The sequence below is a fragment of the Monodelphis domestica genome, chromosome 1, assembly GCF_027887165.1.
Source record: "Monodelphis domestica isolate mMonDom1 chromosome 1, mMonDom1.pri, whole genome shotgun sequence".
NCBI lineage: Eukaryota > Metazoa > Chordata > Mammalia > Didelphimorphia > Didelphidae > Monodelphis > Monodelphis domestica.
In genome coordinates this window covers 142111175-142130348 of record NC_077227.1, presented here as the reverse complement: position 1 = coordinate 142130348, position 19174 = coordinate 142111175, and the positions used below count along the sequence as shown (strand labels likewise).

General features: G+C 35.0%; 1 protein-coding gene across 7 annotated transcripts in view; it reads right to left on the bottom strand.

Annotated features, from left to right (window-relative positions):
* LRRC28 (leucine rich repeat containing 28) overlaps window positions 1–19174 on the bottom strand; it is a 230878-nt gene that overhangs the window by 61536 nt on the left and 150168 nt on the right. For 5 of the 7 annotated variants that reach the window (XM_016433390.2, XM_007479425.3, XM_007479424.3 and 2 more), the window contains one exon: window positions 811–1017. The exons of the other annotated variants lie outside the window; for them this stretch is intronic. In XM_016433390.2, the coding sequence (XP_016288876.1) occupies window positions 811–1017 (207 nt within the window). The remainder of the gene's footprint in view (window positions 1–810; window positions 1018–19174) is intronic. 7 annotated transcript variants of the gene reach the window in all.

The following is a 19174-nucleotide window of genomic DNA, read 5'->3' as shown; positions in this document are numbered from 1 at the left end:
AAAGTACTTAAAGACTATGAAATGCAAGAAAAACATCTCTATTGATTAAAAATTAAAAGAACCAATTTTAAAAGGAAATTAATTTAAATAAGAAATTGTTCCCTTCTACAAATCCTCAGGTCAATCAGTCATGTTAGGTCAGGAAGGTATGCCTGGAAATGCTAATTTCCCTTGGGCTTGACCTCTTATGCCTCAGAAAGCAAGGAAACAATAGCATCTTCAATCACTTAAAGAATCAATCTACAAAAAACATGTAAAACAGGTCCTATTAGGTAGAGACTAGGCCTATGACTGCATTGATGACTTCTCAGAGGAGGAAATTAGTCTCGCTCTCTTTCTTGGTATGTTAGCACCTTCTCATTGCTCAGGGTACTAAGAGCCCAAGTGACCCACTAAGAGTCACACTGCCAGTATGTGGCAGAAGGTGACAGTTCTTCCAGGCTCTGAGGATGACTCTCTATAAATATTAGGCCACTCGTGTCTTATTATAGATATGAGCTACTACTATTTTAATTTCACTTTCAGTATACTTATATCTTATCATGTTTCAAACTTATATATAAAAATGTTTTGGAATTAAAAAAATCAGATAATTTGTATAAGTTCCTCCTGGGTATAAAAATAATATTTAGGCAATAAAAATGGAAATCATAGGAGTTAAAATAAGCTTTCTTTGTTAAGCAGTAATGATATATTGGATACTAGAAAAACAGACTTAAATGTATTTAAAGAAAACAAAGAATAAGCTTCTTTTCCCTAGTGAGTGAAATATTTTTAATTTAAATTTTATTGACAAAAACAATCACTTACCAAGTGGCAAAAATGCAAGACGGTTTCCAGCCATTGAGAGTTCATTGAGGCTGGGAAGTTGGCAAAGATGGCGAGGTACACACCATAAGCGATTTCGATCCACAGTTAGATACTGCAGAGAAAGGCACATATGAAGCCTCTCTGGTAAAGTTAGCAAACAATTCGTAGAAAGGTCCAGTGTTTGCAGCTCCTTCAAATCTCCAACTTCTACAACCAAAATTAATATAAGATGGTAATCTGCTTAATTTTATTTCCACAACGAGCATATTGAACAAATGAAAACTGAATTAAATCAACTTAATAGTAAGAGTTAGTAACTAGTTAAAATAACCATCAATAATAAAGAATGTGATTTTTAGGAGAAATGCAAGTACTTTTGAAACAATTAACCTATATAACTTCTCCAAACTAGGCTGCTAGAATTCAATAATAGTCTTTAGGTGCTGGCATGAAAAAATACTGTAAGTTAGAAAAATCAAAAGCTGAGGTAGAATTGTACTATGGTAACTTTTCTGGTCATTTAAAAATTACTACCAAGACCAGAGCTGAAAGAAAGAAAGGTTTTAAATGGCCCAGCTAGTCTGATACCTGTTGCTTGCAATTGTGAGGTAATGCTTTATTTTTAAATAAGACATGTAAATTAAATATATAAGAAGAAATTTGAGAATATAATTATGTACTTAAATGCTAAGGTGATACTGGCAAAGTGACAGAATATGCAGTTGGTGAAATTAGTTAAGGAACTCCATGGAGGATGTGAATTTTAAACATTTTGTGCAGGGAGTCACATGGTTTGGCTGTCTTTTTTACCCTTCAACTCATGAACATGTCCTTTTAATCTCCTATTTAATAATAAGGGGTGGAAGGAAGAATAGTTTAATAAATAAACCTATTGCATATAAATATTATCCCCAAACTTATCCAACTCGAGGTAATTTAGTGAAATTCATAATTTAAGAAATATAAATAAATATGCAACAGATAGTAGTAGTCTCTCGGTGTCCGAGAATGACAATTGTCTTCGTGCGTTTTCATCTATTTATGTACCCTCATATGGCTTTGAAGTCCAAAGGCTGAGGCACAGAGTTTGTGGCACATGGGCCCTGGGACGCCAGTTGTTACGGGAGGTGCGGTTGTGGCCTGGTGTCGGCGTTCACGCGCAGCGGCAAGACGTCGACGTCGCTTATCTTCAAAGGTGATGGCGGCATGGTTAATGTGGGTTCGCCAGCTGCTTCTGACAGAGGCAGCAAGTTCTAGTTGCTTTGGTGTAATGCCAGCCCACTTCAGGTTTGACTTTAGCTGATCTTTTCTTTGGTCGGCCTTGTTTCCTGAGTCCAGCTGACAGTTCACCATAGAATGCCTGTCTTGGTATTCACTGTGGGTCCATGCAGATGACGTGTCCAGACCATCGTAGCTGGGTTCTGAGGACCATGACTTCGATGCTGGTGGAGTTGGCTCTGTCGAGGACTTCCTGGTTGGTGATTCGGTCCTGCCACTGGATCCTCATGATTGACCGGAGAGAGCATTGGTGGAATTGCTCCAGCTGTTTCATGTGCTTCCGGTACAGTGTCCGTGTCTCACAACCATACAGGAGCGAGCTGAGGACCACTGCGTTATACACTTTGAGCTTCGTCGCAGTGCTTACACCTCTGTGTTGGAGGACTTTGCAGCACAGCCACCCAAGTGCCTGGCTGGCCTTTTGGATCCTGGCATTAATCTCGTGGTCAAGGACCCGTCGTTGGCAATGGTGCTGCCCAGGTACTTGAAAGTGTTGACGTTAGAAAGCTGTGTGCCATCGATTGTAATGCATGACTGATTAGTTGGCCTCCCTGGTGCAGGCTGGAATAGCACCTCTGTTTTGCTGAGGCTGAAAGTCAGGCCAAACAGCTTTGTTGCGGTGGAGAACCTGTCCACAATGGTTTGAAGATGATTTTCTTGGTGGGCCATGAGAGCACAGTCATCTGCAAAGAGAGCTTCCAGGTTGAGTCTCTCTGTTGTCTTTGTTTTTGCAGTCAGGCGGCGAAGGTCAAATAGTGAGCAATCCAGTCGGTATTTGATGTAGACGCCCAGGTCTAGATCCATCACAGCATGTCGTAATACTTAGGTGAAGGATAGGTTGAATAGCACTGGAGTGAGGACACAGCCTTGTTTCACGCCATTGGAGATGTTGAAGTGATCGGAAGTCTCTCCACCAGATAGGACTTCCCCTGTCATGTCGACATGAAAGAGCTGGATCAGTTTGACGAATTTTGCTGGGCAACCGAGCTTGCTGAGGATCACCCACAATGCATCCCTGTTCACTGTGTTGAACGCCTTTGTCAGGTCTATGAAGACAATGTAGAGACTCAGGTTCTGCTCAAGGCATTTTTCCTGCATTTGCCTCACTGTGAAGACCATGTCAATGGTGCTGCGATCTGGTCGGAAGCCACATTGTGATTCAGGCAGGTTCTGCTCTGAAACAGATGACAGGAGTCTGTTGAGTATAACACGGGCGAGGATCTTTCCAGCAGTGGAGAGTAGTGAGATGCCTCTGTAGTTGTCACAGGCTGCTCGTGAGCCTTTGTTCTTGTATAGGGCTACGATGGAGGCATCTCTGAGTACTGGGGGCATGTCTTCCTTTTCCCATATGCTGGTCAGCACTATGTGGAATGTCTGGAGCGCCTTTCCATTTAAGGCCTTGTACACCTCGGTTGGGATCCTGTCTTTACCGGGTGCCTTTCCTGTACTCATTTGTACAGGCAAGGCAACAGATAAACTCTACAACAAATAGCAGATTGTTTGTACATTTGTGACTGTTTATTAGATAGTAAGCTCCTTTTCACACTTGGCTATCTGTCAATTGTGTACTTTTCACTACAAATTAGTACCAGAATCACAGTCAAGAGGACATGAATTACATACTATTTTTAGTAGTGGTGATCTGTTATGATGAATTCACAATCTCTTGCTCAATACATTTTGGGATCAACAACCTTTGTCAAGATGACTAATTGGGTAGGATAAGGAGTATTAGGCTGTGAAAAGTTTTCCTTCTGTTAAGTTAAATGACCCATATGGCAATCAAAAACATTCTATCCAACTAAGCAAATCAATGCATTTTATTGACTAAAATAATTTCATTTAGTCTGTCATCAAAATTTCAATTTGGTTAGGATGAGAGAAAACCAGGAAAATATATTTATTTATTAGTAATACTTCAGATGATGCATATCATTGATGTGGGTACTCCCTCTATTACATGGGAGATCTATGGCCAGAAAATTAAGGAAAAAATTAGAGGCAATTTCCTGAGGAAAGCCAACTGTGACTATGGATCTCACCTGATATAATATTAGTCATCATGACTGCTTAAATCTATTTTGTTCATTATATATTCAGCAATTGTCCTTCACATTAAAATTTCTCATTCAATGCTCTCTTCACCTACCAAAGCTAGAACTTGGCCAAAGAAAGTTATCTTACTTTTGATTTTTTAGAAACTTAATCACTTTATGTTTAAGTTGTTTCAAATTTTAAGACACTGTCTTTCCCCTTAGGGATTACCTTTATATCAATCAGTGGAGCCTGTCTGTAAAAGGTACTCCAGTAGTGTTAAATGACCTTGTTTAAATGTGACTTTCAAGTAACATTAATGAAATTGGCGAAGTACTCTAAGTCTGTACTCACAAACTTTTAAGGCTATAATCAAGTTTTTGAGAGCAAGTCTAATTGTTTATCATTACATTATATGAAGATAAATTATTAACAGAAAGATACTCATCAGTCAGTCAATCAGTATTTATCACTATGTGTCAGGCACCACTAAGCACTAGGAATACAAAAAGAGGAAGAAAGCAATTTTGGCTCTAAAGGAGCTTACAACCTAATGAGGGAGACCACGTGATACACACACACACACACACACACACACACACACACACACACACAAATTATAGCCAGGATAAATAGGAAATAATTAATAGAAGGAAGACACAAGAATTAAGAAAGGTTAAGGAATGCTTCATCTAGAAATTAGGATTTTAGTTGGAACACAAAAGGAAGCTGAGGAGGTTAGCAATCAGAGTAGAGGATGGAAAGAGTTCCAGGCATGGTGAACAGCCAGAGATAATGACCTGAGCCAAGAAATGGAGTGTCTTGCCTGTGGAACAGCCAGGAGGCTAGTGTCACTGGATAAAAGAGTATGTGTTGGGGAGTAAAGCATGAGAAATCTAGAAAAGCAAGTGTGTGTGTGTGGGGGTAGGGTATGAATGCCAAATGGGGCATTTTTACTTGTGTCTGGAGTCAATAGGAAGCTACTAGGGTTTACAGAGTATGGAGGAAAATCACTTGTGATTGAATGGAAGATGGAATGGAGTAGGAAGACTTGAGGCAAGCAGACCCAAGCAACAATAGTACAAGTATGAGATGATGAGGGCCTGCTCTAGAGAGGTGGTACTGTCAGAGGAGAGAAGGGGGCATATTTGAGAGAGGTTGCAAAGATGAAATTAGTAGTCTTTGTCAATAGTGGGATAGGGGAGAAGGGTGAGAGAGTGAGGAATACAGGAATTCCTATAGGCATTGGGAATCTTAGGGCCTAGGAAGGTAGGAAGCAAGGAAAGTTTATGGGAGAAGATAATGAGTTTTATTCTGGATATAATGAGTTTAAGATGACTACTGGATATCTAGTTTGACATGTCTGAAAGGCCAATGGAGATGTGAGATTGGAGGTAAGCAAAGAGACTAGAACACAAAAGGTAAGATTTGAAAATCATTGGCATAAAGATGGTAATTACAGCCAGGGGAGCCAATAAGGTTACTAAGTGAAGTAGTAATGAGGGAAAAGAGATGAAGGCCCAGGACAGAGCCCTGAGGGCCACCTATGGTTAGAGAGACTGATTTTCAACAATTACTGAGTTTCTACACTCTTTTTGTGCTAAAGCAGTATAAAAACATAATCCATATCCTTATAGATTTTACAGTTTGGTTGGCAAGATAGGGCACAATATTTATACAGGCATATTGTAAGTGACAAATTAGTGGCAGCATTGAGAATAGGTTTATGTTGAGCTAATCTCAAGAGACATAATGAGATACTCTGAAGAAACACTTTTCATTTTTCCTAACCACTAAAATATGCCTATGAAAAGCAAAGAAATCTAAAAGTCAAAGATAAAACTTAGCATAAAGTAATATGGGCTGAATTTTTACAAAAAGGATTAACTGTTTGAGACTTGCAAAAGTTGTTACCTGGGATCTATGAACCATTTCTGAAAAAAAAAATTGGTAATTTTATTTCAATATAACTTTTTTAGTACTTAGGTTTTTTTATTTTATTCATAGAAAATATTTTTCTGAAAAATAATCCATAAGCCTTCCCAATCTGCCAAAGGAGTCTATGACCCAAGAAAGATTAAGAACCCCTAATTTGGAAGTAACCTATGGGATGATATTGATGATGATTATAAAAATATCAATAGTCACTATTTATATACCACTTACGATTTACCAGACACTGTGATAAGTGCTTTATAATTATTCTCATTTGGTCTTCACAACAACCCTGGGAAGTAGGTGCTCTTATTATTTCCCTCTTATAGATGAAATTAAGGAATATTAGAGTTAGGTATCTAGAAAATAAAATATAAGCCAACGGCTGTTCTGTTCTAGTTTGGGCTTTGGCACTTGAGAACAGCATTGCCAAATTTATAAAACTCTGAGCCATTCCCAAATTATAAATGGTAAAAATATATTAACAGATAGTTTTTGGATAAAAAAAAATCAAAGCTACATGTAATAATATTAAAAATGCTGTGAATCATTACTGATTGTAGAAATGCAAATCAAAACAACTCTCATACATCACATCTATCAGATTGGCTAAAATGATAAAAGGGCAAAATGATAAATGTTGGGGGGAATATAGAAAAATGGGGACACACACAACACTGTTAGTGAAAAAGAATTTTGGAGAGCAATCTGAAAATTGTGTATATACTTTGATATAGTCATACCATTATTAGGTTTGTTTCCTATGGTGATCAGGGAAAATGGAAAATAACATATATGTTTTAAAATATTTATAGCAGCTCTCTTTGTGGTGACAAAGAACTAGAAATTGAAGGGATGCCCATCAATTGAGGAATGATTAAACAAGTTGTGGATATGATTTTGATGTCATACTACTATGCCATAAGAAATAACAAGCAGGCTAATTAAAAAAAAATGGAAAGACCTGCCTAAAATTATGAAGAGTGAAATGAGCAGAACCAAGAGCACATTATATACAGCAGCAGAAATACTGTTTGAAAAATAACATATATGTATACATATATGTATTTACAGCCAAATGATGCCTTCCCCAGAGCAGATAGGGGATGGAGAGATACCTGAAAATTTAACTGAACAAATAAATGAATATATTTAATTTTTTTTTAAAAGAGGTCATTGAATGAGAAATTTTAATGAGAGACAATTGTTGAAAATCCAGTAGTGATGAATCCAGGGATAATTAATAATATTATATTAGGCAAGGTTCATAGAGTCACAATTAACCTACTTCAAGAAAATGCTCTAATTTTTCTCAATTTTCTGGCCATAAATCACCTAAGTCTTAGAAGGGAATATCCATATAAATGATATCGAACATCTTGAGAATTTCTAACCCTAATGGTCAGTCTTTCAGTTTTTCAACAGCCCTGATTTCATTCCCATTCTTTTTTTATGACTATGTTTACATTTGTATTAGTAAGAAATGAGTGAATCTGATTTGACCAATTTGATAAACTGACTGATTAAAAAACAAGTTTCCTTAAATCATGATATGTTCAATACCAAATCAAATCAAGACAATATTAAGGCAGATTCATAAATAACAACATTTTCAAATAAGTCTACTGTTTCTTATGGGATTTTTCTATTGCAGTTTTATCTACATTCTTAGAAAGTCAATTATCACCATATAACTGGATGCTGGTATTTCTCTTTTTGCTTACATAACTCAGAAACTTCTCATTTTTTTGAAGTTCACTCTATCTTAATTTATCATCAAGTTCAGATCACAGTAGTTATTTACTGGCCCTTAAGTTATTCTTCCTTTTTTATCAGGGAATTTAGTGAGTAATTAAAAGTCTTCCTTTAGTTGATTAAAACTGCATGCACTAAGACTTTGGGGAGTATATTGTATAACTAATAACCATGTCAATAATGTTTTTACAAATGAATCCTATGGCATGACAGGTTTTCAAAAATACTTTTAAATATTGAATTAACAATGACTCAAATAAAATTGCAAAAAAACTAACATAAAAAATCAAGACTCAGAGATAAGTGTAAGATATCTTGTGCAAAGTCAAAGATGCAAAATTTTAAATGTGAAATTACTGACCACACAGTAAAAGAAATAGTCATCTGAATATATAGGAAGTTTGCTTTGTTATAAAAAGATCTGGCTGTTTAGTTTTTGCTCTGTAGTTTAAGTTGATTCCTATATATAATACAGTGGATAATTAGTGATTATTAATATTAGAGGGAGGATATATGAAGAAAAAATAAAATCAAGCAATCATTAAGGAGACAAAATTAACTATTTTAAAAATATGAACGTTTTATAATGGACCACAAATTTAAGAATATATACATATATTCTCTCTATGTACATAGCTACATATGGCAATGCTTATCTAGAATATCCTTGCTAGGTTAACTGCATTCAAGTGTATGTACATTCTAAGAGACTTAGATGGGCAGAAAAAAAAATGGGGGTCTGATAAGAGTCTGAAAACCAAGAACAAGAAATGGATCTTAGATAGCAAAAAGCAGACAGCATAAATAAAAGAAGACCCATCCATCAGAAATTTCAAGCTAAGGGAGTGAATCAATTAATCAATACATCTTTATTGAACACTTAATATATGTCAGACATACTATGCTCAAAAGGCTTGTGCCAGAGAACTTGAGCTTCTGGGAAATAAGAGATGGAGCATTGAGCTCTTGTTCCATGTGCAATTTATCTTCTGAATTCATGGATCAAATGATAATATATGTAAAAAAGTACTGAGCATAGTACCTGGAACACAGTAGGTGCTTAATACATTCTTTCTTACTCCTTTTTCCTTTCCCTGCCCATGTCACCTTGGGAAAGGTTAAAAAGGAGTAATATGGCCTTTGGGTCCCAAATTAGTTATTTTTTAATCTTCATGTCTTTCCTAACTCCTTCAGCAGCTAATATCTCCCCCCTCCCAAACTACTTTGTATTTGTTTGTATGCGTTTTTGTATTTTCTTATTTATGTACATGCTATCTACTGTAATAGAACTCAAGCTCCTTCAGGATAATGAATGCTTTTCTGTTGGCTTTGTATTCCCAGAACAGTGCCTGGCACATTAAGAAAGCTTTTTAAATGTTTGTAGAATTGAACTGAATTTAATTTTATGGTAGGTACATTCCCAAATCTTTTCCTCCTTATCCTAGTTAATTTAGAGGTAATATTCCCTAAAGTAAAAATTCCTTCCTTCTGTATCTTTCTGGGCACTCTTAAGTCTTATACACATCAGCCCTCCACTCCACAGTTCATGTCATATGGATAGTCTATATTTTCATTTAGAAAATAAACATTTACTAATTTACTAAACACAAAGCTGCATACAGTAGATCATTTATAGAAGGCATGAGAATCATAGCACATAACATTTATAGTCATAACAATATATCAAAGTTGTCAACAGCATAGCAAATTCACAAACTGCATGCAATATATAATAGCACAATATAACAATGAAATACATATATTAGGTATATAGGTTGCGTGTAATACATAAGACAGAGGACAGGTGCCTACTAGAGTGAAAATACAAAGGCTATATAAACATACACAGTGATATTGCCTACTGCATTCCAAATACAGACATTTTATTCATATTATATACTGAGGTTACACATGCACATTATATATACTCTACCAGTGCTGATTTTTTGCCTCCATCCTTTCATTGTTTCTGGAGTCTCATAAGTCAATGAGGCCTCAAGTCAAAGAATATAGACATCCCAAAGGATACATGTCAGTTCTATAACCTTAATATCCTGAGATCATTTGGCCTACAGTCCCAACCTTGATCTCATAGATGGCCTAAATTGATAGCTATCTCCAGTACTGCCTCTTTCCACCTCTGATCAGGTGGATTCTCTATCTGAATTCAGTATTAACTGAGGGGCAGAGACATCAGTTATGCTGGGCCATTTTGCTTGGTTTCCCTGATCATCAAGAAAAGATGCAATTTCTGTCATGTCTGAATTGAGATCCAGATACTCTCCATATTGGCCATATGACTGGGTTCAAAAGTCTATTACTGGTAGAGATGTTATTCTCAGAAATACTTGGTTGGTTCTCTATTACTCCTGTCCTTCAAAGAATAAAGGAGCGCAACTAACCACCCTAGAGGTAGCAGGTAGTGATGCATTGCCTTTGCAAGACCCTCATCATTTTCCAGGGCTATTTTCTAGATTGGCAGATTTCCCAGTCATTTACAAATATAGGGCAGGTAGAAGAAGAATAAGGAGGATGATATTCTACTTGTTTGCTATCTTGTTTATTCCTCAAGGATTCAAAGATTTCAAAATGAGTCTCAATTCTTTGGCTAGAGTTCTTGACATCAAATTTGAAGTACTCATACCATTGTATGCTCCTCTCTAAATTATTCTGTCCTGAGGCCTCAAGCTAAAGAATGCTGGTTTCTCAGACAAGGGATACAATAATGGTATTGAGTATCTAGGTCTTTGCCATCTTCCAAACCTTCAAATCATAGCTCAACTGGAAAATGTGGCCTTTGCCTAATATCAGAAGGTATGAAGTAGAAGATGTTTTATCAATCTTGATAGCATTATAAGAATGAGCAAGAAATCCTCAGAGTGACTAAAGATTTTTCTTCTCAGGTCTCAAGGTCTGTAGCATGTTCTGTAGTATGTGATTAAAATGCTCTGGCTGTAGGACTCCTTGAGAATGACATGGCACGGTTCCAGACCTCTGATTCCTGGCAATCTAACACCTCCTTAAGCAGCTTGTTCTCATCCTGCACTTGTCAGAAAACACTACTTAGTTGCCAAATGGAGAGGTAAGGTGGCCAAGGGAAATATTGGTAAAGAAGAATAACTTGTTTGTAAAATTTTACAGAGAAGGATGGTGCTAGACTACACTGTTTGAGATATTTTTTTTCTCTGAAAGTTTTCTGGTGTTTTATAAAAGCTAAGGTACAAATGAAGTTTCCCTATTACCTACTGTCATTGAGTGATGTGAATTTTGAAACATTCTGGAATATGAAATAGTATAAAGTATTGTTTGGGTAGGTAGGAGGTCAAGAAGGTCATATAGTGAGAATCCTCTAGTTGTCTTATTCTTGAATGCTATTTGAAGGTTCAGCTTAGGTGTTATGTAGCAGGACTGGCTGGGACATGTATAGGTATATTCAGTCATTCAGTAAAACAATAGGTAGCAGACTATTTTATCAGTTTACTGGTATTTGGTAAATAATCATGTTGTCCCACATGTTTTGTACTTTACAGTTCTTAGTGTATATTATTTAAACTCTTAGTATGACTTGGGTGTTAGACTCAAATTAGTTTTGTTATGCATGTACTAAACTAACTTAACTCTTAGTGATACAATTTTACTCTTTAGATAAAGAAAATATTTTTGCTAGCTGTCTCTTAGGCCTGGAACGAACTCTCCCATCTCCTCTTTGAATATTGACTTCTTTGGCTTTCTTTAAGTCCCAACTAATATCCCATCTTCTATGGAAAACTTCCCTACTCTTAATTCAAATGCCTTCCTTTTCAGAATTACTCTTATTTATCCTGAATTTTTCTTACTTTGTGTATATTTGTTTGCATGTTGTCTCCCCTATTAGACTGTGAGCTCTTTGGGGTCAGGAGCTATCTTTTGCTCCTTTTTGTATCCCCAGCACAGTACCTGGTACTTAGTGTAGTAGGCACTTAATAAACATTGACTGACTGATTGATTGTAAAGTAGATTATTAGAACAAAGGTTGGACCTTTAACTTGTGCCATATCAGTTGTGTCAGGAGGGGGCAGAGCCAAGATGGTGGCTTAGGAGCACCTAAAGCCCAAAACTTTCCAACAATCCTTCCAAACCAATATTTATATCATCTTCAAAGAAAAAAGAAATCCAAACCCAAAAGAAGAATTCACAACTCTCCTACTGAAAACAACTTGTAAGGTAGGCACAGTTTGTCTATTTTCACAGGAAAAGGGAGAGACTGGCTGGCTGAACATTCTCCCCCACCCAGTGCTGAAATCTGCAATAAGACCCTGTTGACTGTATGAGCCCCAGGCAGAGACTGCAGCTGCTAGGATTTGTCTACGATCTACCACACACGGTCCAGGGCTCTGACAATGGCTGGCAGGGAGGAACTGGGGGGGGAGAGGGGGGGAAGGTCGGCACATGGCTAGAGACCCTCAGCCTGCTGGCTGCAATGAAAAATGTGTCCTCCAGCCGGTCAGCCTAGCAGGTTAGTTCAACCAGCTGAATCCTGTAGACCAGCAGAGAATTGAGAAAAGAAAAGATTTCAGCCTCAGGGCATAACAGCTCAAACACTTTGGTTCAGTAAATCAAAAGAGGGAAAGATTCATAGTCCATGGGGGGTGGGGAGAATAAGTAAAAGGGGGGGGGGGAGCTACAATTGAAAGCTTCTATTGGGGTAAGGACCAAAGAAAAGAATCAAAGGGCAAGGGAGATCCAGGAAACATCAAGCAAAGTCTCAAAAAAAAACCAACAAAAAAACAGGGAAACATGCAGACTTATAGAGGATCTCAAAAAGGAATTTAAAAATCAAATAAGACAAATTGAAGGAAAAAGCAAAAGGAAAATATATTAGTTGTGTCAAACTATCAACTGGCTATCTGCATGGATTTCATCTCATGCCATTTGTACTTCCTGATTTAGAAAGAAACAAAAGACCATTTAACAATTAATCATTATTAACCAATAAATATTTATTACCATTGAGTTAAGTGGAGGGGAGAGAAAGAAGGTATATAAAAAGAGTATTTGCCTTCAAGTTTACATTTTCATGAGACTATATGTATCAATACCTTATTTTTGCAGAACAAATACATACAAATCTAAACAGACTGAATAAAAGCCAATTTTACCATCAGTTGTAAGATCTGTTTTCCTCAGAGAATTACATGTATTAAAACTACCAGAAACTTGGAAGATGAACCTGATGATTTATATTGCAATGATGAGGTTTAGAGAGACAAGGTAGCAAGGTAGAGCACCCAATTTGAAATAATGTTTCTGCTTTTTGATCCTAATTTCAGATCTACATGATATTGTTAATGATTTTTAATCTATCAAAAATGAAGTTGAATCTTTAGCTCTTTATACTAATAGAATGGAATCTGCTGTAAGGGAATACCAAAATATCTTCAAAACATGAAACTTCTCATGATAAGACATAAATATGAAAATTATTCTTAACACAACAATGGGGAATTGAAAGTGACAGTACCTGTGCTAGAATTACAACCCAGTTAAACCAAATACTGATGTTTTACTTATAAATAGAACAGTATAGACCCAAAAGAGAATTCAGCCCATTAAGAAAATATTTAAAGGAAAGAACAGATTCCAAGAAAGACAGGCATGGTAAGATAACCATTAGCTCAGAAAAATAGTTTTCTTAATACATATGCCTATTAAACTTGGTTTATTAAAAAATTCTTTAAGACAATAGAGAAAAGTGGTAAAAGTTTTCTTCATTTGTATTTGAAAAATAAATTTCCAAGAACTAGTAAGGGTAAAATCAGTGCGAGAATATTGAGTTTTTAAATAGGAAAAATGATGAATTTAAAATATTTTAAAGAATTGAATAAAAATGAATAACTAGAAAAAAAACTTTTAAAAGTGAGCAAAACTTTTTTTTTAAAATCATAAGGCAGCGCTTTTTTAAAAAAAGTTGCTATCATTTGTTTTTTATATCATATTTCTTTTCCAAATATAACCCACTTCTCTACATAGGGAGCTATCATTGCTTGTAATAAAAAAAAAAAAGTCTCCAAAATTTTAAAGGTGGTGGTGGTGAAGCAGTCCAGCAAAAATAATATATAAATTGAGTGTGACCATAGATATAATGCCCCACATCCATAATCCCATACAATGGAAAAAGAAGATAACTTTTCTCTAAAGCCAAATTTGATGATTATAATTAGATAGCAGTCAACTTTAGCTTTTTGTTTCTGTACTATTTCCATTGTCATAATTATTTTTATGTTGTATTCATAACTCATTTCATTTTGAATCAGTTTATAAAAATCTTCCCTTGCTTCATTGTATTTTTCATATTTATCATTTCTTATAGTGGAGAATATTCCATTACATTTATACAATATACTAATCCATTCTCCAATAAATAGATGGGTATCTATTCTGTTTCCAATTCTTTGCTACTACAAAAAATATTGCTATAAATATTTTGTTGTATATGGGAACTTTCTATTTTTGTAATTTTGGGTATATATTTCTAATAGCTGGATCTCTTGGTCAAAATGTATGAAAATATTAGTCATTTTCTTACCATAACTTCAATTTGATTTCCAAAATAGACCAATTCATAGCTTTTGTCCATCTTTCCAAAATCCCTCATTAATTAACATTATTTCCTTCTTTTGTCATTTTTGTCAGAAGGTTGGCCATGAGATGAAACTTCAGATTTGTATTTATCTTATTGTTAATGACTAGAAGTCTCTTTTGAAACAGGATGGCTCTTGGTCATATACTAGGTGTCTCAAAAGTTTTAAGTGCAATTTCAATACTTAGCTTAAAATTGTACTAAAATTTTGGGGATACACTATAATTGTGTTCATTCTTTATGCTCTTGGATATAAAGTTCTAATCAGAGAGATTTAATGACAAAGATTCAAGGCAGAAAATTACCAAGAAAGGGTTCATGATCTTGCCAAAAGTTAAGAGTTGTAATATATCATCCAAGCTACTTCGAATATTTACAACTTAACTTGTATCCATAAAAACTTAAGCACAGGGAGTATTTCCACTAAAAAAATCTCTGTCTAAAAAAATCCTGTCTAAAGTTAAATCTGAAGTGAGCACAAAGAATATATTTCACCTATTTTGATGGGTATGGACTGAAAAAAAACTCTTGTTCTTTATGTTGTTTAATATTGTAAACAGTTCTGCCTCTTAAAAAAAAGAAACAGTGGAAGGAAAAACTTGTTCTAAGAAAGCTTTGAGACCCAACTAAGAAAAGTAATCCTGAGGGCATTTAAGGATGATTTGGAAGAAGGACAACAAACAAATGAAGAAAAGACTTATAATGATTTTAATAGTTTTTTTGAATTGACATAGCTAGGGGAACTCCCATGTTTAGAACATAAAATCACAGTTCTGGGTCCATGGAGGAAGTGAGAATGACAGTTAAGAAAACAAAAACAGGAAAAGTGATTAGAAAAGACAAAGGAATGACCACTTTGGTGGTGAACCAGTTTTAAAGGTACTGATGGTTGGATTTTCAGTACATCTGAAGGAAGATTTTTTTTTTAAATTCAGACTTCATTATTAATCAACAAAGGTAATTGAGAGAACATCAGTAACTACCAATCCTATTTTCCATCTATTTAATATTCATGAATTTAATCTCCAAATTTATCACAGGTTCTTCTATTAAATTTTAGAAAGAAGATGTAGACTTTTATGAGTAATAGTCCATGGCATACTATTTGCCATCATACAAATATCTGACAAAAGTAAAATATATCATATCTTATGGTATAGCAGAACCCAAGTTACCATAAAGGCTCTCACAGAATCCCATAATTTTAAAATTAGAAGGGACTTCAATAGGATCTAGTTCAATCCATTCTTGAATAGAATACCTGCTAAAATATACACAGAAAGTGACTCTACTTAGAGACCTCCAATGAAGTGGAACCCAGTAAATTCTAACGTATCCCATTCACATTTGGACAGCTTAAATTATTAGGAACTTTTTCTTGATATGAAGTCTAAATGATCTTCAACACTTCAGTCCTCTCAATCCTATGCAGGAAGGCAATCAGAACAAGTCTTCCATGTGATATGCCTTCAAATACTTAAAGATAGAGCTATTTTTCTTCAAACCCACCCCCCTCAACCCTTCTCTTCTTCATACTAAATTACATTCCTAGTTCATTCAACATATTTTATCAACTGAAGGCTCATCACAATCCTGGTTTCTCTCTTCTGAACACATTCCAGTTTATCAATCTATTTCTTCAATTGTGCTGTCTACAACTGAACAAAGTACACAAGATAAAACCTAACTAGGGCAGATTTTAGAGGGACTATAAAAATCTCCCCCAATGTAGGTCAACTGCATTATTTTTTTAAGCCCCATCCCAATGCTAACTCATATTGATACATCCTTTTCAGATAAACTACAAAGTAATGATGCCTGTGTGGTCTATGCCTGGGAAGGTTTTTTTTTAATCCATGTATTTATTCCTAATGAATTTCAATTTATAAGATTCAGTATAATGATCTTAGTTCAATGCACTAAGTTCTAACTAAATACCTCTTAATAACAAACATAAATTTCAGAATGTACTTTTTTCAGAGATTTCAGAATGTACTCATTTGGATTGAAATCAATGGATTCAGAAATCCTTAATGGATATTTTATAAGTAATATAACTAAGAATGAAGGTAAAAATTTAGTAACCTCTTAAATAAAAACACAAGAAAAATATGTTGGGTTTTTTAAAAATAGAATTTATTCCCATATATCTCTATTCTTTCTTCCCCTCTCTGCACTGTAAACCTTAAATTTTCTCAGACTTATGAATGTTGGAAATTTCCCCATTGGGGAATCTTCTACTTAAAAAAATTCCCTAGCAGATAGTGAGAATTCTACTTAAGTGTGAAAACTCCTTGCCTTGGGAATATCCCTACTCCACCCTACTTAAGACTGCTTTAGGACAGAAAACTCCTTCAGAACAATGAAAGTGCTTTGATCCATGTTTATGGAAGGGACAGGAAGTTCTTTGAGTCATGACTGTTTTAGAATTGATACAATGGGATACTAAGTACCTATAAAGGTGGGGCAACTTGTAAACTACTTAAACCTAAAAGGGTGATAACTTATTCAGAGGTTTTTTCTAATGAAATTTGTCAACACAGCAGCATTTTTCCCTGACTTTCTAAAGAGATTAAAACTACTCAGCTGTGAATTCAAAATGGGCTGTCCTTTAGAAACATCTACAGTGATTGGTAGATGTAAGGACTTAGGGGAGGTGACAGAGGAGATTTTGCCCTTAAAAACAAGAGCTTGGATCTCATTCAGGGATCTCGATTTCTGACTCTCATTCTGAAGGAGAGCTCCTAGAGGAGCTCCTCTGAGGGGCTCTGTCCCTCTGGGGTAGGAGCTCTGGAGGCTCTTGAGAGAGGCCCTTTGAAACAATCTCTGGCTGGAAGACTCTTTGAGGAAGGACGCTGGCCTGGTGTCACTAGTATCCTTGTTTAGTCAGACCTTGTGGTGAGTGTTAAAAAACTGACTGATTTCTCTTTTAAGACTCAGGTCTAGGCCATATTGGCTTGAGGCCCTTCATACTTATTTTATTCCTTTCTTACTCTCTCTCTTTTTCTTTGATTACTCATTGTATTGTTCATTAAAATCTCTATAAAACCCAATTGACTTGGGTATTTGAATAATTGGGAATATTTCCCTGGCGACCACCTTATATTTGATTTTAAACCCAAGACACTGTAGTGAAACATATTTCTGTGGTCAAATTTACTCACCCTCTCTTATATCTATCACAATTTATATCTTCCACTATTTTAATCACTACAGTTTAAGACCTCAACCATTTTTAAATCTCACAGCACCACAGAAGGAATCACCTGATAAAAAGATGTGAAAATCTAAATTATGTCTTTGGGGTTTTTATTTATCAATTCTATCTCTGAAGGTGGAAATTCACAAGTCATTCTTCAAATATTAATTCTGTGGCTATATATAATGTTATCTTTCCCTTATTTTATATCCTACTACTTTGATAAAATTATTGACAGTTTCAACTAACTTTTTTTTAGAATCTAGAATATTCCATATACATCATCATATCATCTGCAAAAAAAAGTTTTATTACCCCTTTGCTCATTCAGATTTCTTCCATTTCTTTTTCTTCTCTTTATAGTATTTCTAATACTGTATTAAATAATATTGATAATAATAGTGATCCTTGTTTCATTCATGATCTTTCTGGGAAGGCTTCTAGTTTATTCCCATTATAAATAATACTTGCTGATAGGTTTAGGTAGATGCTTCATGTCATTTTAAGAAAAAAGTCCATTTATATCTATGCTTTCCCATTTTAAGGGGAATATGTGTTGTATTTTGTAAAAGACTTTTCTCCATCAATTGATATAATCAAATGTTTTTGTTATATTTGCTATTAATATAATCGATTATGTTGATAGTTTTCCTTATATTAAATCATCCATCCATTCCTAGTATACATTCTATTTGGTCACAATATATAATCTTTGTGATATATTTTTGTAGTCTCCTAGATAGCATTTTATTTAGGATTAATATTATATTTGTATGTTCTTGTAGAGCATACTCAGCACCTGTTTTATGCCTTACAATATTTGTTTATTGATTCAGTATCAATTAATAAACACTATTCTAAGATTTATACTAGTTTCTGTCATTGTGTTATGCAAATGATGAACAAAAAAGGATGATTATAAATGATGATTGTAAAAGATGGTAAAGAGAAATGTTCAGGAAAAAAAGAGTGATTTTAAAATGCTGATAGGACTATTACTCTCTAAAATAAACAAGAGAAAATGTAACTGGAAATGCTATCATACTAAAATAAATGAATGTTTTTTTTCCATCTCTGAGGGAGTCAAGAAAAGGGATTCCATCGGCTTATCGTTCCTATTTTCCAGAAGGAAGAGTTTGACTGAAATTAACTCAAAAGAGTCCCTTAAATTGTATTTTGATGCTAAAAAATTCAATAATTTCAATTTTTAGCTACTTATGGCTGAAAATGACTTAATTATTTTTGTACTATAATTTACTATAGAATTATAAGGATAATAGCATAAAAATATCCTAGAATAACACTTTTAAAAGAAAAGACAAGTTTCATTCAATAATTCTGGTGTTACACACTAACTTAGCAAAAGATTTAAATGGGGAAAGGAAGGAAGCCACCTGCACCATGCCAAACCAGTAACCACATAGAGTCAATAACAGGTCTTGCTATTTTCAAACACTAGCCTTTTCCGGTCTCACTAAAAACAGCTTTCACATTTTAATTCCCAAGCACTTCATAATAAGGAAAACTGGCAGGGAATCAAAAAA